The following is a 20791-nucleotide window of genomic DNA, read 5'->3' as shown; positions in this document are numbered from 1 at the left end:
ACCTCCCCAGGGCGCAAGCCTGAGCAGTTTTTATGGAGATCCCAGGCTGCCCAGATGACAAGACCTCTTGGCCTCGCCGATGTGGTCCAAAGGAAAGCAGGGCAATACTTTGGCACCAGCTTGGCTGCAGGAGTTGCCGGAAGGCGCCATCCAACCATCTTAGGGGCCCCACTCTGGATTTGTGTAGGGTTTACTCCAGTGTTTCCCAAACATGGCTCTCCAGCTGCTGCTGTTTTTTTGGACTACAACTCCCATCATCCCTAGCCAGCAGGACCAGTGGTCAGGGATGATGGGAATTGTAGTCCGAAAAAGAGCTGGAGACCCAAGTTTGGGACGTGCTGGTTTATTCCTTAGCCTTTTCTTAGCCCAACCAAAGGCAGCAGAGGTTTAGGATCAAACTTCTCTACCTAACTGTGAAGATAACATAGAACGAAAGGGTTTAAGGTCAGTGAGAAAGAGGAGGATTGGATTATTTGAGTAGGTTTGAACAATTTGGGGCAGTTAAAATGTTAAAAGTTAAATAAACTTTGTGGAAGGAGGAGTGTTAAGGTATATAGAAGTGTACATATGGGTAATTTGAATATGTTATTGAATATTATTGAATATGTATATTATTGAATATTGTATACCCAATGTATCAGCCGCCTGGGGGATTTCACTGTTTGTGTTTTGGTGGTTGGTAAAAAAATTGTGTGTGGGTGTGGGTGTGGGTGTATATATGGATATATATTAAAAAATGGATCAGAGTTCTCCTTCTTCTCGATGGGCTGCTTTCCCAGGTTGATGAGCCCCATCTGCCCCTCTCTTCCCTCTATACCATGTGCAGAAAGAAATCTGTGGCCCTCCTTATGTCCAACAACATCAGGAGGACGGCAAGTTTTTCCAGCCCTGCTTCTGTCTCCACAGCCCCTTCCCTTTGGGCTACCCAGAGCTGGGGGACAGCGTATAAGCCAAATGCCTGCCTTACGTCCCTGCAGGCCCCACCCAGACCTGAAAAGAGTGTATGGCGCTTAGCAGACCAACCCAGACAGCAACATTTGAAACAGAGCCACAACTGAACTTGGTTGGAGCTCAGCGAGTGACCATGTCCCCTTTCCTCTTTCAGATTATGTTCCGATTGGCCCCCGGTTCTCCAACCTGGTGTTACAGGCTCTGCTGGTGTTGCTGAAGAAAGCGCCCCCTCATGTAAGTCTCCATTTCTTGCAGCAGAGCGGAATGTTTGCAAACTGCGTTGGGCACTCATTGAAGGCCAATGGGAAAGCCTATCACAAATGCCTATCGGTTTTGATACGTTCTGTTGTGGTGGACCGTGTGTTTCTCTCCGTGAGCACAGGAGGGCCGTGCAGTATGAGGGAAACCTTCCCGGGCTGGGTGGGCAGGTCTTTCTGACATTTTTTTTTATATATATAAATTTTTTATTGGTTTTTCACAATTTATATAAACACAAACAATACACAATACAAACATACAAACACATAAACAAACATGTATAATTTCGTATCCTTTTTTCTTAAACCTTACTTCGCCGACTTCCCCGTACCTCCCCTTTCTGCATCACAATTCCCAAATTTGTTTCAGCAAATCCTTCCCCTTGATTTTATCTAATTTGCCCTTGTTCTTTTCTTTTACTTAATCTTTTACAGCTGTAATCCCCTGTTTTCTATAACCTCAACATTTTTGCACTCATTAATTTTACAGTATTTCTTCAGGTAAATTTTGAATTTCTTCCAATCTTCTTCCGCCGTCTCTTTCCCCTGGTCTCGGATTCTGCCAGTCATTTCAGCCAGTCCCATATAGTCTATCACCTTCATCTGCAGGTCTTTCTGACTTTAAAGCCTTAAACGGTCTCGGCCCAGTATACCTGAAAGAGCGTTTCCACCCCCATTGTTCAGCCCACACACCGAGGTCCAGCTCCGAGGGCCTTCTGGCGGTTCCCTCACTGCGAGAAGTGAGGTTACAGAGAACCAGGCAGAGGGCCTTCTGGGTAGTGGCACCCGTCCTGTGGAACGCCCTCCCACCAGATGTCAAGGCAATAAGCAACTATCTTACTTTTAAAAGACATTTGAAGGCAGCCCCGTTTAGGGAAGATTTTAATGTTTGATGTTTTATTGTGCTTTTAATACTGTATTCTTTTGTGAGCCACTTAATATTCTGGAACCCCAGCCAGATGGGAGGAGTATAAATAGATTATTAATAATAATAATAATAATATTGTGAAGTCTTCTGCGGGAAGTGGATCTCAGTCGAATTCTCAGTCGATCCCTTTACCTTTACTACCACAAAGCTGCCAAATCACAGTGAATACAGCCCTTCCTCGTGGATTGTAAGCTACTCAAAGTTTCTAGAGCAAAGTCTGATTTGCTTATTACAGTGGCCGCTCGGGTAGCAAATGTGATCCGTGCGGAATGCACGTTCTCAACCCACAGCATCCGCAGCCCGCAGCGGCGCGTCCGCACACGCAAGGGTTGTGATTCGGCGCTTCTGCGCATGTGCAAAGCGGATTTAGCGATTCTGCGCATGTGCAGCCGCCGAAGCTCGAAAGTAACCCATTCCGGTACTTCTGGATTTTGGCAGTCCGTAACCCGAAAAACGCAACCTGAAGTGTCTATAACCCAAGGTATGACTGTATTATTATTACAGTGGTACCTTGGGTTAAGAACTTAATTCGTTCCGGAGTTCCGTTCTTAACCTGAAGCTGTTCTTAACCTGAGGTACCACTTTAGCTAATGGGGCCTCCTGCTGCCACTGCGCCGCCGGAGCACGATTTCTGTTCTCATCCTGAAGCAAAGTTCTTAACCCGAGGTACTATTTCTGGGTTAGCGGAGTCTGTAACCTGAAGTGTCTGTAACCTGAAGTGTCTGTAACCCGAGGTACCACTGTGTTATGTTGCCAGCGAACCTACAGAATTTGGATTCTCTAAGGCTGATTCCTGCAGGGTGTGTGTGTGTGTGTGTAAACTTATCAAAGACATCAGACAGCCTCTTCACCTTTGCCTCTTTCAGGCAGAAAGGTGTTTGTGCAAGAGGAACCCAATCAGAGCAGGAACAGCCATATTTGCATTAATTGCTTGACCTCTGGAGACCATGGGGATAACCCCACATAGGCACCTCTGAGCCCCTTGAAGGGAAGGGTTGAGGTAGTGGTGTGGCAGATAATTAAATGTATATTATTCCACACGGTGGCACACTTGTCCAGGCACCTCCCCACACGTCATTGGTGAAGCTCCCGTGTGGAGGTTTTCATGCGGTATTTTTGTTCGGTAAGCAGCTGAAACTAGCTGAATAATAATAATAAAAAGCCTAGTTTGTGGCATGACTGCTTCCACAATCCATGTACCAAGAGATGTGAGATGGTTCTGTATGTAGCGGCTGGGTTTTATTATTCCACGTTGCTTGCCAGTCGTGCAGCCTGTCTGCCTTACAGCTTCCTATAAATACCCCCCCACACACTTCTCTCACAGGGATGAAATCAGATTCTTTTCCTTCCAGAAACTGTTTTGTTGCTCCCACAGAACTCATTAGGAATACAGTGGTGCCTCGGGTTACAAACACCTCAGGTTACAAACAATTCGGCTTACAGACTCCACTAGCCTGGAAGTAGTACCTAGGATTGAGAACTTTACCTCAAGATGAGAACATGAATCGTGTGAGATTATGTTCAACAACCGAGGTTTGACTGTATGCAATGTTTTTGTAAAGAAAAAAAAGCAAGAGACGTTGCACGTTCTTTGTAGTTCATGAAATCTTTAATAAAAATTATTTTAAAAAGAGAGAGAGAGAATGGAAATTGTGTGGTGACGGCAGTGGGAGGCCCCACTAGCTAAAGTGGTACTTCAGGTTAAGAACAGGTTCAGGTTAAGAACGGACCTCTGGAACGAATTAAGTTCGTAACCAGAGGTACCACTGTATTGCCGCTTGCAAAGTACCCAGACTTCCTGGGATTCTTCAGCTTTGCAAACATTTGGTGCAAAGCCATTTTGGGAACCTGACAACCCCATATTCTGTCCCGCTTCCCCTAACCTGCAAAGTGTTACGATATAAGGCGAGAATACGACATACGACACGAACATGATATAAATAGTCCAAGGAGAATTTAAAACGTGACCAATTTGGGTTGGTTTTTTTTTAATGTTTTTTGTTTCAAAGCTGTTATGAAATGAAAGGGAATCAAATAAAACTCTTTTCTTTCTCCCTGCTCTTTTATTTCAGTCAGGTTTCCCTGGGTTTTTTGCGAGGGGAAGAGATTGTCGAGGGGAGGAATGGTTGGTTGGGGGGGGGGAAGAGAAGAGAGAGAGGGAGAGGAGACTGAAAAGCGTTGTCTCAGCGGGGAGCCAAGCCAGAGAGAAAAAGGCTTCTCTGAGAACGGAGCAGCAACATCTCGCCAAACCTAGAGGCTCGCTTCATCTACATGCAGAGTCACACAAGGCATTCGACGCTCGGGAACCCCATGGAGGTTTCACATGTGGTTCCCTGCTGGTTCCTCTGAAAAAGCTAACAATTGGGCTCGGAGGGTGAAAGCCCCTTGCGGTATCTCTCCCCACCCCCTTCCCAACCCCCCAAAGCCGTCCTTAAGCTGGACAGACAATTTGGTCAGTGTTATAAGAAGTCCGGTGGACTCTTTTTTTGGGGGGGGGGGACGTGCTCCCTAGAAAGGCCTCCTTAAGACTTCTTCCCCAGTTTTCCCCCTGCACGATTTCTGCAGGGAGGCAGAGGGAAGAAACGAGGATTGGCGTCCTTGCATTACTCCAGAGTTTCAGCACAGCGACAGTCCATCTAAGGACCTTGGAGATGCTGAGGGTGTCGTCATCGTCGTCCGCCCCCCCGCGCCCGCAAAGCTGCATTTGCATGCATCTTTGGAAAACTAAACAAAAACTGTGTTAGGTCCGGCCTTTAACTGCTTCCTTTCCGCAGGGCCCGCTCACTTTAAATTCTGCTGCGGTCCTTGCAGTTAAAGTGACCCTGCAGTCCCTTGCAAGAGACTTGCGGGCTTCTGTGTCTGAAAAAGCGACGCTCTCTAGACCTGTGTTTGTAAAATAAGCTGTTGCCAGGACATCTGAAGTTCTGCAGAAGCTGTTTCCCGGTTGAAACGCCGGCCTCAGCATTCAGCGCATAGACGTTGCCGGCGAACTTGTAACCCTGTTCGGAATTTTATTGGACGTTGAGACCCCTGTGAAATCTAGAAACCCATATTGGAAATGCCAAAAGCAAAAAAAAAGAAGCTAAAGCATGCTATAATGAAGGAAAAGGATGATCAACTATGGTACCCCCCCCCCCGGTGTTTCCACTCGTGTTTCAAAACTATTTGTGCTACATATTAATATGGGACATATTAATTGGCTCAACGCTCCTAGGTCCCTGTTTAATACATCATTTCTGTTTTTTTATTCTGCCAGTACTTATAGTAATTTAGCTGCCACAGTAATATGAAGCATTGCTCCTCAGAATTATTTCCAATACTTTTTGGCCTCTTCATAAGACCACCAACAATAAATAAAGTCACCTGTTCTCCTTCCAACATAAGCTTGAACAGTCCATGTTAACCTTAGCTGCCATCACTTTCCCCACAGTTTCCCCCACAGAGTAGATGCAACTGTAAAAGTTATTGGTTTTTGTGCAGCTAGATTTGTTATATTTAGGGTAATGCTGCCTTGGATTTTTAAATCGGTATATATTCCAAACTAGAAAGTGTTCCAGCTTGCCCCAGGCCATTTCCTGTCCAATCACTTGAAAAGCAAACTTTCTAATTTGAAGATACTTTTAAAAAAGGGGGGAGGGGAAAGCAGGTTGGGGTGGGGGGGGAGCCAATTTCTTCCAGCCCTGTCGCAACTAATTTGATCCTCTTTAACCCAGTCCGTACAGAAGGTAGTACCGCGTTCTACCGAGTTCTTTGTGATTTTGTATTTTTTATGTCCAGATGAAGGGCTGTATAAAAGTTCTGCAAATGATGATTAAGAATAATACTCTTGACACCAGTGTCTTGGGTTGAAATCTAGACCCCCAGCGTGTAAAGGGCAATGGGAGATACGCTAACGTAAAAGGTTTTCCTGCATTTATCCCAAATCTATAGCCTGGTCACAATTTCTGCATAAACTGCTGTGGCTTACTTATGGAGGAACAGAGGGCAAACCTCAGCAGAGCATTTAGGACATGGGTAGGCAAACTGAGGCCCGGGGGCCGGATGCAGCCCAATCGCTCTCTCAGTCCGGCTCGTTTTTACATGAGTAGAATGTGTCCTTTTAATTAAAATGCATCTCTGGGTTCTTTGTGGGGCATAGGAATCCCCCCCCCAAAATATAGTCTGCCCCCCCCACAAGGTCTAAGGGAAAGTAGACTGCCCCCCTGCTGAAAATGTTTGCTGACCCCTGATTTAGGACAATTTGTTGTTGTTTAGTCATTTAGTCGTGTCCGACTCTTCGTGACCCCATGGACCAGAGCACGCCAGGCACTCCTGTCTTCCGCTGCCTCCCACAGTTTGGTCAAACTCATGCTGGTAGCTTCGCGAACACTATCCAACCATCTCGTCCTCTGTCGTCCCCTTCTCCTTGTGCCCTCCATCTTTCCCAACATCAGGGTCTTCTCCAGGGAGTCTTCACTTCTCATGAGGTGGCCAAAGTACTGGAGCCTCAGCTTCAGGATCTGTCCTTCCAGTGAGCACTCAGGGCTGATTTCCTTCAGAATGGAGAGGTTTGATCTTCTTGCAGTCCATGGGACTCTCAAGAGTCTCCTCCAGCATCATAATTCAAAAGCATCAATTCTTTGGCGATCAGCCTTCTTTAGGACAACTGTGCCGCACTTAAAATCAGATCATTAGGGTTGATTTTTTTTGTCTAGAGGCAAGCACAGGTTTGAGACCCCTACACTTTTTTGCCATAAATTGGCTCCTGTGATTCACAGGAAAGTACAGGCAGGCAAAGGAAGTTGTATAACTACCCCCTGCCCTGCTATTTCCCCTGCCTTGATGAAACATGTACTGTATGCTCCTGAAAGTTGCTTAGCCTCCTCCAACTGCCTCTCACCTCTATCCCAAAGATTGCACCTACTGTTTGGCAGCAAAGGCTGCTGGCTGAGCTTCCCAGTTCTTTATCCCCAAAGGTTTAGATTGGCTCCTTCATTTCACGGTTTTTTGTTTTGTGGGGGAAAAGGCTTACGATCCTGTGCGAGTTGGACCACAGAGCAGTTCTCATAATGTAATGTTTTATTGAGCACGTTCCCCGTTCGGATGGAGGGCGTGCCTGACAACCCACTCTCGACATTTTTCAGCAAGCGTTTGATAATCCAGCTCACCAGCGGGCACGTTTAAACTCTGCGACCTTCTTTCCAGCTGGCACCGCTCTATCATTTTATGGGTGGGCTCCATCTCTCGTCGCAGTGATCTCTTTTTATGGCTTTCTGCTTTTCAGCAAGGCTGTTTCTCGTTCGGATGTTTCCCCATTATTCTGGATTTATAATGGGGAGGAGAACTTGCCAAAGCAGTAGCTTGGGTGCTGGGCTCCTCTTGAGAAACAGGAAGGAAATTGATTTGTGGATTTGTGAGAAGGTGGCACTTCTTTCATTACTTACTGGGTTCCCTTCGAGATCTTTCAAGCAGAGGCACAGACTTCTCTTGGGTTATGGACTATGATCTCCTACTTAGTCCTCTAAATGTCCCACCGACAGGAAAGTAGATGTGTTTCAGAATCAGGAACTGATAGAGTTTAGAGCAAAGCTTCAGCATTTTTAGCCCTTTGTGTGAGCTAGGTCCCAGTCTCTGGTTTTTCTGCGCAAGAACAATCAATATTTTGTCTTTCTGTGGCTGTTGGGGAAGCTCATAGGCAACAGAGTGTGGCCACTTTTCTTGCTATTAAAGGTTAATACAAGCTGCACTACAAGCATACATAGGCTGTATGGAAATGTTCAGTGAAGAGCAGTTTCAAAATACTGGGAAATAAATGTAAATAAACACAAACTATGGCTGGGTGGTTGTTGTCTTCATATCCACCCTCCTTTGTAGGTCTCTGGTGGGCTCCTATTAGAAATGGAAGTCTAGGCCATTTATTACTATTACTAATAACAAAAAAGTTTAATAATAATAATAATGATAATGATAATGAATAATTGCATTTTTAGTTGGGGTTTACCAAAAGGTCTCAAGGATACTTAGCAAGATAAAATGCAACAGTTGGAAAGTTAAAAGCAGGAAAATTTAAAACTATGTATAATGCTAAATGTCTAAAACGCCTATCCGGTAGTACAATAACAATGACTTCCTCTTGTGAATTTTTTCCCTTCTCTCTCCTTGTGCTCTTTTTAAATGCGCAGGGTCGAAAGCTCTTGATCATTGGGACCACCAGTCGCAAGGATGTCCTGCAGGAGATGGAAATGCTGGATGCTTTCAGCACAACTATCCATGTTCCCAATATTGCTACAGGAGACCATCTCATGGAAGCCCTCGAGGTCAGGAGGCACTTGGGAATGACTGGGGAAGGTTGCTGAGAGATGAGCTCAATTTCTTTGGGGCTGTAGGAATGGGAAGATCTGGGCAAGCTGAGTAGTTGAGTCCCTGGCTACTGCCTGCAGTAGACCCAAAAACCTATTGTGCAAGTTGGCTTGAAGATCTCCCATCATGGTCTGGTTGGGGAAACCATCACCTGAACCATTACCAGATGTTTTCAGGGCACTTACTTGGTCATATTTGTTAATGCCCAATCTTCCAGCCCTGGGATTTTCACTCCTGTTTTTGCTTCGTGATCTGCCATTGTGCGTGAGTCTCTAGGCTGCCCCCACCCCAAAGGTCCAAGGTGGTTTTGCAAAATATTGGAGAACTGTGCTATATAACACCACGGCTCTGGAACCTGGGGGTGGGAGGAAGGAATCGATAAATCAGCTTTGCTACTACTTGTAAAGGAATGTCAATCTCTGAGTTATATGAATATAAGGAGATGTGAAAGACAAGCTTAGGCACCGGGTTTATATAACCCGAAATGAAACTGTTAAGAATGGAACAATGAGTACTAGGATTGTGACTTTTAATCAATTAATTGATGGCAGAATAAAAAGTGTCCTTAATTAGTAAATCAGCATTCAGATGTACATGATCTTTAAATATAAGTACCATATTTTTTGCTCTATAAGACTCACTTTTTCCCTCCTAAAAAGTAAGGGGAAATGTGTGCGCGTCTTATGGAGCGAATGCAGGCTGCGCAGCTATCCCAGAAGCCAGAATAGCAAGAGGGATTGCTGCTTTCTCTGCGCAGCGATCCCTCTTGCTGTTCTGGCTTCTGAGATTCAGAATATTTTCCCCCCTTGTTTTCTTCCTCCAAAAACTAGTTGCATCTTGTGGTCTGGTGCGTCTTATAGAGCAAAAAATACGGTACTTATGAAAAACTGTGGGTGACACACTCAAACTTTTAAGAAGCATGTCTCTTATATAGCAAACAGAGCCCTTGTCTTTTACAGTTTACTTCCAAGTTCTGGGTTCTAGCTGTGGAATCTGGAATAATTTGCTGTTTTGTTTCGGTTTTTAGAAAAAAGCAACCCTCCCCCTCAAAAATCCACTCCTGTTCATCTGCAGGATGATGCGCAGCGTCTCCAGGTAGTCTTCTAAGGACTACATACCACGATGGGCATTCTGCAGTAATAAATCTGTTCAATTTAATGCGAGCACCTAAGGGAGAGTACAGAAACTCCCCCCCCCCAAAGGTCACCCGCTGAATCTGCGGAGTGAAAAATTGTGGGGAGCAGAGGCTCAGCTCCTGTACTCGTAGCTGTGGGAGTGGCTAGTGGCCTCGATTCTTCTGCAACACACAGTCCCATTCCCCCCAAATTTCTTTGCTCTGCTCTGTTCCTGGGAGCTGCTTTGGTCTGTGAGGAAGTTGTAAATATTAAGAGGCAAGCTCGTTAACCTTCAGCATGCCGATTGCACAGAAGAAGTTCCTGTTCAGGGGCTGAAGAGGAGCTTCCTTGTGGCCCAGGCCCTCTTCTGTTCCCACCTGATGGTGTACTGGACATATTTCCCTGTCCTTATAGCTTGTGTGATCCGATACGCGGGTGGCGCTGTGAGTTAAACCACAGAGCCTAGGACTTGCCGATCAGAAGGTCGGCGGTTCGAATCCCCGCGACGGGGTGAGCTCCCGTTGCTCGGTCCCTGCTCCTGCCAACCTAGCAGTTTGAAAGCACGTCAAAGTGCAAGTAGATAAATAGGTACCACTCCAGCGGGAAGGTAAACGGCGTTTCCGTGCGCTGCTCTGGTTCACCAGAAGCAGCTTAGTCATGCTGGCCACATGACCCGGAAGCTGTACGCCGGCTCCCTCGGCCAATAAAGTGAGATGAGCGCCGCAACACCAGAGTTGGCCACCACTGAATGGTCAGGGGTCCCTTTACCTTTACCTATGGCTTGTGTGATCCGATACCTGTGCGCTTGATCAGTAGACAGATCCTTTACGACATTGCCACTCAGTGAAGTAAGAGGCTCTGCGATGGAGAGTGGCATGGAGGATCAATTTCAAGTTCTGTAGCAGTGTGTAGCATCTTGCCAATGTTACCTGTCTTATTTGCTTGTTAGACAAGGTCTTCCGTTGAGTGCTGGGCTTTTCTTAACACATCCGGCTTCTCTCTTCTGTCCCCTCGCAGCTCCTGGGCAGCTTTAAAGACAAGGAACGCTCCACCATTGCCCAGAACGTCAAAGGGAGGAAGGTCTGGATTGGGATCAAGAAGCTTCTGATGTTGATTGAGATGTCAATGCAGGTAAGGTGCCTTGCCCTCTGGTCAAGCCAGAGTCTGGAACTGGATTAGCTGTGGGGTAATAAGACACCCACTTGGTTTTGCCTCTCTCAACTCCCAGCGGCTCAAAGCTCTTGACAACCTAAACACCCGCACATTAAAATGTCAGTAATGATTAAGCTAAAAAAAAAAGCATGTACTGCAGGGTTTGCTTCCTAGCTACGATTTAACAGTTCAAAAACTACAGACCCTATCCCAAGAACTTGTCATCTAGTCTGTGTATATTTTTCTTCGCTGCAAATTAGATGGGCAAATTGACCACGGATTTGCCCCTCCCTGGCGTTTGTCTGTAGCGTCGGAAAAGGAAGATTTCCTTAGCGGGTTTTTAGCTCTCGTGTTGTAGCATTTCGAAAGCAGCTGGAGCCACAGCCAGACGACTGCTTTGCAAAATAATAACTTGCGTGAAAAGGCCGGTATCCAAATTAATGCGCAAGGATTGCTGCTTGTACAGTAGGACTCTCCCCTGCCCACCCCCCCACCCCACTTCAAATCTGCTCTGGAGGGTGGGGGGAACCCCTAGAGAAGATTTACAGGGGCAGTTCTGTTGCCCAAGCAAAACTCCTTGCATTGATGGACCAAGTTACTTAGCACTACTTTGGATAAAGCACAAATTGTTTTCCCTCCCCGTCACTAGATATATACAGTGGTACCTCGAGTTACAAACGCCTCAGGTTACAAACGCTTCAGGTTACAAACTCCGCTAACCTGGAAGAGTTACCTTGAGTTGAGAACTTTGCCCCAGGATGAGAACGGAAATTGTGTGCTGGCGGCGCAGCGGCAGCAAGAGGCCCCATTAGCGAAAGCACGCCTCTAGTTAAGAACAGTTTCAGGTTAAGAATGGACCTCTGGAATGAATTAAGTTCGTAACTATAGGTACCATTGTATGTAAGATGGGGAACCTGTGACTCTCCCAACGTTGCTGGATTTCAGCTCCTATCAGCCCCAGCTGACGTAACCAATGTTCTGGGCTAACAGCTGTAGGGCTGCGGGTTCCCCAACTCTGATAGGTATCAGCAGAGGATAGGAACACCGATGGCTACTTTAACAACAGCTGGATGGAATTGTTCATATATAGAAGCACTATGCTTTTGGATGTTGCAGGCAAACAGGGAAAGGCTATCCATCATCGCCAAATTTAGCCATTGCTGGAGTTCAAAATATTGAACTTTGGCCTGGCCCAGCAAGCAGTTCTTACTTGGGGTTCAGTGATAAAGCTTGCCCTTTTGCACACATTCAATTTCATTTCACTTTTGATCTGTATGCCGCCTTTCGATACTACAAGGTGCTTTGCAAGCTGAAGAAACAGCTTAAATAGACAGCAAAGATCACACACCTAAGGACAATCTGATCCAATACGGAAAAGTCATAATTTCAGGTTCACACCTTGGCTTCTCCGGCTGGATCTCTGGCAGCAGATCTCTGCTTGCAGCTCTGCAGCTCGCCGGAGCCAACAAACCTGGGTGTGATGGACCAGTAGCTTTGTATGTTTATATTCTCGCTGTGTACAGCACCATCCCCAGTCTGAGTCTTTTGCAGACTCCCAGGAATTGTGCTTTTTTGCCTTCTGCTCCAACTTTGATGGGAGCTCAAAGGGAGGCTATCCCAGTGTATGGTGCCCACTGTCATCCGCGGGCAGTGCCTCTGCACCCTTCTGGGACCGGGCCCTGTCTTCAGGTGCTACTAAATGAAGAGATTCCTCGCACCTTCCTGGGACAGGCTTCCAGGCGCAAGCGAAGAGGCAAGCAGTTCGGCAATGTGTTAAGCCCGTCCCCCGCCCCTTCCCTCCAGTGTGGCTCGTTTTCTGCGATTCTGTTGAAACTTGCACAGGGCTGGGGATCTGCTCTGACTAGATGTCACCCGAGGGTACAGAGTCATTTATCTAGATTACTTTTCCCTCTCTCTCTTCCCCTTGACTCTTTAATTCCATACCCGCAGGCAAAAGTCAGTAAGTTATTGCTCACACCTATTAAAGTGTATATAATGGGCAGAGATCTGCAAGGTTACGGCCAATTTCACCCTTTTCGGGGCGCTTTTTAAAGTTGGATTAGAATTGTGGACATGCATCCAAAAAAATATTTATCTTTTGGCAGCGGGGTGGCGGGCGGCAGGAAGTTTGAAGTTTAGGGCCTTGCTTTCCAAGATGCAATGTTTCAGAAGTGGGACAGTGGTATTGTGAGAGAAGAAGGGGTCTGAATGAAGGCAGGAGCCAGAGTCAAATTGTATCGCACGTTCCTTGCAACTGCGATTTCCTAGTGGTGTGTTTATTCCTGGAAGGCAGGTGGCCTTTGACTTTCCCTGCTACTCCTAGAATACCGTATTTTTCGCCCTATAGGGCGCACTGGCCCATAGGTCGCACCTAGTTTTTTGGGGGGGGAAATAAAGGGGGGGAAATTATTTCGCCCCCAGGCGCGGGGCTGGGGCGGGGAAGCCCGCCGGGCTCCCAAGGCTTGCGGAGAGCTGCCCGAAGCCCGGGGTGCGCTCCCCGGGTTTCAGGCTGCAGGCTGCTATCCGCAAGCCTTGGGAGCCCAGTGGGAAGTCGCGCCAGGCTCCCAAGGCTTGTGGAGAGCTTCCTCGCTCTTCAGGCTTCAGCGAAAGCCTGCATTCGCCCCATAGGACACACACACATTTCCCCTTCATTTTTGGAGGGGAAAAAGTGCGTCCTATAGGGCGAAAAATACGGTATGTTCAGAAACCTGAGTGTGCTGCTTTCAATGAGGTAGCATGCTGTAGTCCAAAACTCGACTTGAAACAAGACCAATTACAGATAGGTAGCCGTGTTGGTCTGCCATAGTCAAAATAAAAAAATTCCTTCCAGTAGCACCTTAAAGACAGTTGGTCTTTGTTAGTTAGTTCTTGGTATGAGCTTTCGTGTGCAAGCACACTTCTTCAGATACACTGAAACAGAAGTTGCCAGACCCTTCTATATAGTGAGAAGGTGGGGAGGGGAATTACTCAGAAGGGTGGTGGGAATGGGAGATTGGCAGATAGCTGAGATGAGCCTGTTGACGACTCTTAACGACTGCAATAGGTCTTACAGGAAAAGGCAAGGGGTGAGAAGGTGAAAAATGGCTTAGTCATGTATAATGAGATAAGAATCCAATGTCTTTGTTCAGACCAGGTCTCTCCATGGTTTTGAAACAAGACCAAATTAAGCTTCCACCCCTGTGGCTGGGATATTTTTGAGGGGCTTTAGGGGACAGGGAAAGAAGCATGCTTTTTTCTGCACTGACAAGAAGGAGGAAAGTGGATTTATTATATTTTTGTGCCACAGTTAGTGGCACAGGAGCCAAAATAACTCACATAGTAGGTGATATCAATGGTCCATCCAGTTTGCCATTGTTTCTTCTGCCCCTGCCCAGCCAGATGACCCAGGAAACTTCATAAACTGAGCCTGACAGCAACATTGTCCTATTTTGGGGTATTCCCCACCAGTGAAGAGTTGAGTGCATCTCCAAAAAAAGAGTGACTACTTTGAGGTGTTTAGTGGGTTCTCCCCCACCTCATTCTCCTTCGCCACAGACTTTGGGTTGGTATTCTGAGAAACGAGAGTAGCAAAATGCTTCAACTCAAATCGCAGGATCCGATGGGCTCCCAAGGACTGGAACAGTCTGTTTTTGAAAGCTCCCCCAGCTTCAAAAACATGTTGCCTTAAAGTGCTGGTGGTAATGGGGGTGAGCACCGCAATTTAAAAAAATGGACGCCCCAAGTCCTCTCGGGCAAGTGGAACTGGTTTTGTGGCTCTTTGCACGCTGGCCATAATATCTTCTACAAATCGGTTTATCAGAAAAAGCCATTGACTACTAGCATGCCTGCTCATCACCACCCATAAGTTGCTTGCTTGCATTAAAATGTGGCTTCTAAATAACCACACAACCAATCTTGAATTTCATATCTGGGTCAGAATTTTAGACCCCAAATTTATAGCACTATAAGCATGGGAATTTAATGTGAACACTTTTTTTTTTCTTAAGATCACCTACAGATGTTAGATTCCTTACATTTTTCCAAAGTGGAAAATTAGAAAACCTTTTAAATAGGTTGTTGCAAGAACCCCTTGGATTAGTGTGAGGGTGTTAATGGGGGGGGGGGGCGTCCCCTCATGCTAAGTTTCCCCCCTCCTCACTGGGGTGCAAAAATTCAGTCACTTACTGGCACCTAAAAAAAAGTGGGTCTGATCAACTGGGTTTGAAGGAAGCTGCAGCCCTTTGAAATGTTGACGTGTTAAACGCTCATTCAGAAGTGTGAAGCATTATTTGTAAGGGGCTGCTTGCTTTCCACTGACAAAACCCCGGTTTAGTAGGGATTCCCTGCAGACTCAGTCCCTTCCTCTGTCTTCCACTGTTTTGCCATGCGCTGCCTCCACACTTCTCAGGCCTTTCAGCATCTCGGTCTGCTAAATTGTGCCCTGTGCAAATTTCCAGGCTTGTGCAAAGAACCGCAGAATACAAACTTGAGTTTCAAGAGAGGCAGCACAGTGTAACGGTTATAGTGTTCAGCTAGAACCAGGGTAAGGTAAAAGGTAAAGGATCCCCGCGACGGGGTGAGCTCCTGTTGCTCTGTCCCAGCTCCTGCCAACCTAGCAGTTGGAAAGCACACTAGTGCAAGTAGATAAATAGGTACCACTTCGGCGGGAAGGTAAACTGTGTTTCCGTGCGCTCTGGCTTCCATCATGTCCTGTTGCTCCAGAAGCAGTTTAGTCCTGTTGGCCACATGACCCGGAAAGCTGTCTGTGGACAAACACCGGCTCCCTTGGCCTGAAAGCGAGATGAGCGCTGTAACCCCATAGTCACCTTTGACTGGACTTAACCATCCAGGGGTCCTTTACCTTTTTAAAAACTAAGAACCAGGGAGTCACAAGTTCAAAGTCCCACTCAGCTATGAGTCTCTTTGGGTCGAATCATTGCCTCCCATATCTTACTTACCTCACAGGGCTGTTGTGAAGATGAAATCAGTGTCTGTGTATATGTGTACGATCACAGTCTTGAGCTCATGGAAGAAGGAAGATATAAGCCTAAGAATAAATAATAAGACAGTTTTGAGTTGGTTTAGCCCCGACTGCCCTCACCTGCTCCTTGTCCCTTCAGCAAGGTGAGCTTGCTGTGGTTCACTGGTTGATTTTGTCTCTCTCTTTGTGTCTTCCCTTTGAACTTGCGAAGATGGATCCCGAGTACCGTGTGCGAAAATTCCTGGCACTTCTAAGAGAAGAAGGAGCGTAAGTGACAGTAAGAGCATCTGACAGGGGTGTGTCCGCTTATTCTTGCCTAATCTGCGTGCATGCTTAATAACTCGCCATGTGCCATTGGCCCAGGCCAGAATATTAGCAAGAGTCCTTTTTGTAAACCTTGGTTTTACAAAAAGAAAAAGGGTTCATCTTCGTCCTTGGTGGCTGTTTAAATTACTCCATTCCTGCTTCATCCTACTTTCGAGGTTTGGGGGTTTTCTTCTTATTTCAACATTTTGCTTATTCACCAGCGACATGAGTGTGTGCGAAAATGTGTTGCATCCATTCATATGTGTGTGTGTGTGTCTGTAAAAAGGGAGGGAGTTTTGTGGCTCAAGCTTGCATAGGAACCATATTATTATTATTCATATGTGTATACCACCCTATACCCGCAGGCCTCAGGGTGGTCACAGCATAAAATCACAGTATAAAAGCAAACAATACATAATAAAAACAAAAAGAAGAATAACCCAATAATTCCCTCCTCTCCAACACATTTTAAAAGGGCATTGGATGTCAGTCAGCCCAAGGCCCAGTTGAAGAGGAACGTTTTCGCCTGGCACCTGAAGGTGTATATTGAAAGCGCCCGGCAAACCTCCCTGGGGAGAGCGTTCCACAAATGGGGAGCCACTGCATAGAAGGCCCCGTTCTTGTTGCCACCCTCCAGACCTCTCGAGGAGGAGGCACACGAAGGAGGGCCTCAGAAGACGATCTCAGGGTCCGGGTAGGTTCATGTGGAGAGAGGCGGTCCTTGAGGTATAATAATAATAATAATAATAATAATAATAATAATAATAATAATAATTTATTATTTATACCCCGCCCATCTGGCTGGGCCTCCCCAGCCACTCTGGGCGGCTTCCATAAAAACCAAAAATACAGTAAAATATCACACGTTAAAAACTTCCCTGAACAGGGCTGCCTTAAGATGTCTTCTGAATGTCAGGTAGTTGTTTATCGCTTTGACATCTGCTGGAAGGGCGTTCCACAGGGTGGGCGCCACTACCGAGAAGGCCCTCTGCCTGGTTCCCTGTAGCTTTGCTTCTCGCAATGAGGGAACCGCCAGAAGGCCCTCGGCGCTGGACCTCAGCGTCCGGGCAGAATGATGGGGGTGGAGACGCTCCTGAGCCCTATTGCGGTCCTGAGCCCCTTAAGGCTTTGTAGGTCAAAACCAGCACTTTGAATTGGGCCTGGAAGCTGATAGGCGTGTCATTTATCCTTTCTGTATAGCCATACTTTCTGACCCCCACAAAGCCCCTTGTTTTCATACGTTTTTTGGCTTGGCTTTGACATCACTGTGAGGGAAAGCACTCAGCATGAGCGGCTAAGAGCAGCTGCTGTACTGCCTTACAACCGAACCCCTGGCCACTAATCTGGGTCACCAGCAAGCTGGAACTCAAGATTAAATGCCGCGAGCTGAGCAGCGTGTTGCCAAAAACCCCAGCACCGTTCCTCCTGCTCTGCTCTGTTTCAGGCTGCAGTTGTGTGGGGAACGGTTGTGTTCAGACCCCCTGCATGTAGAAAAGCAACACACAAGGAGGAAGCGAAACTAGACCCCTTCCTCCGTCACATGGAGGGAGGTTCTGATGGAGGGGAATTTACAATCATGCCTGTTCCCCCCTATGAAGATGTGCACACCCAGACGGCGGTACCACATGGATATTTTTGAACGCGTTGGGCTGTGGAGCCATTTCTGTTCCGGTTTCCCCCACGCACGTCTAGTGGCAGGGCATGGCCCGCCTCTGGGCCGGCGAGTCTGTAGATTTAGCTCTTTCACAGCGGAAGCGGTGATTCCTGGAAGAGCTCCCATAAGGGGCTAGAAGAGAGGTATAGGCAAATGCGTTCACACGCAGCTTTGTGGGTTCAAGGGAGGAGTTTCCGCAGACCTCTGGTTTAGATTTGGACCCGATTCTGTACCTCTCCGGGGTGAGATAACACGAGAGAGATTCTGCTAAAGATATGGGTCGCCTGCTTTGGGGCTGTGCTGTTTCCCCTCAGCCTGCTCCAGTGCCGAGCGATAGCCTGCTGAACCTCTTTCTTTTTGCAGCTTGGAGGATTAATGCCCGATGCACGGCCATCTTTGTGACTCCGCATGCCCTTCCCATCTCTGGATGCCCAGCTGTGTGTGCCACTCATCCACCCCTCCCCCAAGATATGCCCGCCCTTTGTGGAACCGGTTGCCCTCTTTTTCTTTGCAGCAGCCCCCTGGACTAAGAGGGAAGCCTCGGGCAGAAGCCGGTGTCCGGGGAAGAAGCCAAGCGAGAGCCCAAATCCTCCAGGACCACCTTCTCCTCCTCCTCCTCTTCCGTGTGGTGTGTCTGGACAAGAGCCTAACGTTCGGCCTCCTTCAGAGACTCCCCTCACCCCTCCTCTTTGCATGTCGGACGCAGCCGAACACTCCGCCCTTTGTTATCTATCGTCCTCGATATCCTGGTGTCTCGTGGCAAATCAAAACTCTCTAGCTAGAGTAACTGCTTTCGTATTATGCTGCCTGCTGCACCTACTCACTTGTTTTTGGCGCACAGGGGGGAGGAAAACGAACGTGCCCCATGCAGACCTGTCCGTGTTAACGCGCAAGCTGGCAGTAGCCCCTAAGGCCCCAAACACAGAGAAGTCCTCATTCCAGACCCTTCTTAAAGCTGATGGTACCCCAAGTTCCCCCTTTCTCCCACACATTCACACAAGCGGTTTGGTCCTTGTGGGCCAGTACTGCGCTGTGGAGCTTCAGACTCGTCCCAGGGGGAAACGGAGAATGAAGTATTTATCACAAGACCAGGATCCAGAGAGAGTTTTTAGGAAAGAGGGGCGATGGTGGCTGCACCCTTCCCTTCAGAGGCTCGACAACATTTGCAGTGGCGGCGGCTAGTTAATTCCCAGTGGCTATTGGCCACTGGGCATGGACTTTGGACACCCAGCCGGACTTTGGTGCACTAAAGCAGGAGTAGACAGCGCAGGGCTACCCCGATGCTGTTGGACTTCAGCTCCCATCATCCCTGACCCTTGACCATGCCGGCTGGGGCTGATGGGATTTGTAGTCCCCCACCCCACCCGCATGGGCTATCCCTTCACTAATGGTTTCCTATAAAGCAGGCAGCGTGGTCCCACCTGTAGATGCAGACAGCTTAGTATTCCTGCAAAAGTTTGAAAACAGCCTGCAGCTTTCTGTTGCGGTGCCCTTCCTCACTGGAGTCTGGCCCCTTGTGATGTCCCGCAGATCTGTCGCAGGAGGCCTGGTGTGCAGTTTCCTCCGTATGCGGTTGCCACAGGCATGAGCGCATAGCGATCTTCCCAGGTGGCTATCAGAGACCTTGGTCTCTGCTGTCGGCTTCTTGCTTTTCAGCGTAGCGGCATCCCAAAGGCGGAAAGCTGTTACGCTTCTTCCAGAGAGGCTTCCTTTGCTGAGCTCTGTGAACCAATAGTCCCATTTGCTCTTGGGAAACCACCAAGCAATGTTTACGTTAGAGCCGGATTAGTTGTTCCACCTATCGCCACCACCCAGCTGCGTTTTATTGCAGAACATCAAGAAGTTTCCCCGTCACAGCAATTTTCCAGCTGGTTTGGGAGTGAGGAAACTACATGAGAGGGTGCACATGCACATAGTACCGAGTTCTGCTAAGCCCATAGGGACAGGAGGGTAAGAAACTAATTACGGAGGTTCTGTTTCCTCTGAATCAGCTCTTAACACTCCTCTGTAGAAATACAGGTGGTTTAATGGCCCTGAATAATCTTCCTCCACCTCATCCACAACACAAGCGAGTGGCTGGACCGACCTTCCGTCTTGCTGAAACCCCCCTATATATCACTGACGGGGTCCTCATTCCCCACCTCTCCCAAGTTGCTACAATCAGGCAGCTGAAAACTACACTCGACTCTTTTCCGCCCTGTGCAGCAAAAGGAAAACAGTTGTGTTAGAAGTTGCTGCAATGTACTTGAATCACAGTGGATGCATTTATTATAACGTGGGTTAGCAGCTTTATCCTCTTTTTTAGTTTCACCCCCCCTGTTATTAGTTTTGAGGATTATGTGAATCCCTGGTGGAGCTGTGAAATCCCCTCTTCAGTTGTGCAATTGCTCTGTTTCCAGCTGCACCTCCACCCCTCTCCCCACCTGGCCCAAATCTCAAGAACCTTCTCCTTTCTCCACCTTCTTTCATCTTCCAGCGAAAGGGAAACACACATGTTGTATTTAACGTAACGTCTTGGAACCAAATGATGTAAAACATTTTTATTGTGGGGTTTTTTTCTTCTTTTTTGTCCAAAGCTATATTCACACACAGAGAGAGAAATACAAATATATATGTATATATCGATTGATTGTATGTTTAAAACGCAAGTGAACTGATGCAATAAAAAGGCACAGATATTCAGGTGTTTGGGTGGTTTGTGAATGTCCTTGGAATGTCTGCGCAATCAAAGACGTAAGCAGCGCCACAGAAATGTTTCAACTAGCCTGTCGCAATGTGAAGCTTTAAAGGCCAGAGCTTTGTTCAGCAGATATGTGGCTTGAGAGTGTCCCTATTTTCATTGGAGAAAAGTTGGAGGGTATGAGAAGTGTCTCTGTGTACAGTCGTACCTCGCAAGTTGAACAGAATCCGTTCCGGAAGTCCATTCAACTTCCAAAACCAAAATGTGGCTTCTGATTGGCTGCAGGAAGCTCCTGCAGCCAATCGGAAGCCGCGATGGGCGTTTGGCTTCCAAAAATCGTTTGAAAACCGGAACGCTCACTTCCGGGTTCTGAAAGGGAGCCGATTTGTTTGGGAACCAAGGCATTCGAGATCCAAGGTACGACTGTGTATGGAAGCAGTACCTGGAGG

At 47.4% G+C, this 20791-nt stretch overlaps 1 protein-coding gene and 1 long non-coding RNA gene across 9 annotated transcripts in view; one reads left to right on the top strand and one right to left on the bottom strand.

Moving 5' to 3' along the window:
- Window positions 1-20791, bottom strand: part of LOC310690877 — a 237370-nt gene that overhangs the window by 22150 nt on the left and 194429 nt on the right. The gene's annotated exons all lie outside the window — the stretch shown is intronic.
- The window catches only part of NSF (N-ethylmaleimide sensitive factor, vesicle fusing ATPase), a 271739-nt gene that overhangs the window by 83734 nt on the left and 167214 nt on the right, over window positions 1-20791 (top strand). Inside the window, exons 17-22 of one of the 8 annotated variants that reach the window (XR_014518107.1) lie at window positions 1106-1185; window positions 8298-8432; window positions 10608-10721; window positions 15914-15969; window positions 16484-16702; window positions 18026-20340. Coding sequence is in view for 7 of the 8 variants with exons in the window: in XM_083469739.1 (XP_083325865.1) it covers window positions 1106-1185; window positions 8298-8432; window positions 10608-10721; window positions 15914-15969; window positions 18177-18192 (401 nt within the window). In the remaining variant the exon portion in view is untranslated. Of the gene's footprint in view, window positions 1-1105; window positions 1186-8297; window positions 8433-10607; window positions 10722-15913; window positions 15999-16483; window positions 16703-18025; window positions 20341-20791 lie in introns of those variants that run through there. The other 7 variants (XM_083469739.1, XM_083469740.1, XM_083469743.1 and 4 more) reach the window with 7 other exon arrangements.

This window comes from Podarcis liolepis (genome assembly GCF_965112155.1).
Source record: "Podarcis liolepis genome assembly, chromosome: 13".
NCBI lineage: Eukaryota > Metazoa > Chordata > Lepidosauria > Squamata > Lacertidae > Podarcis > Podarcis liolepis.
The sequence above is the reverse complement of the archived record's forward strand: the minus strand, read 5'-3'. Positions and strand labels throughout refer to the sequence as shown.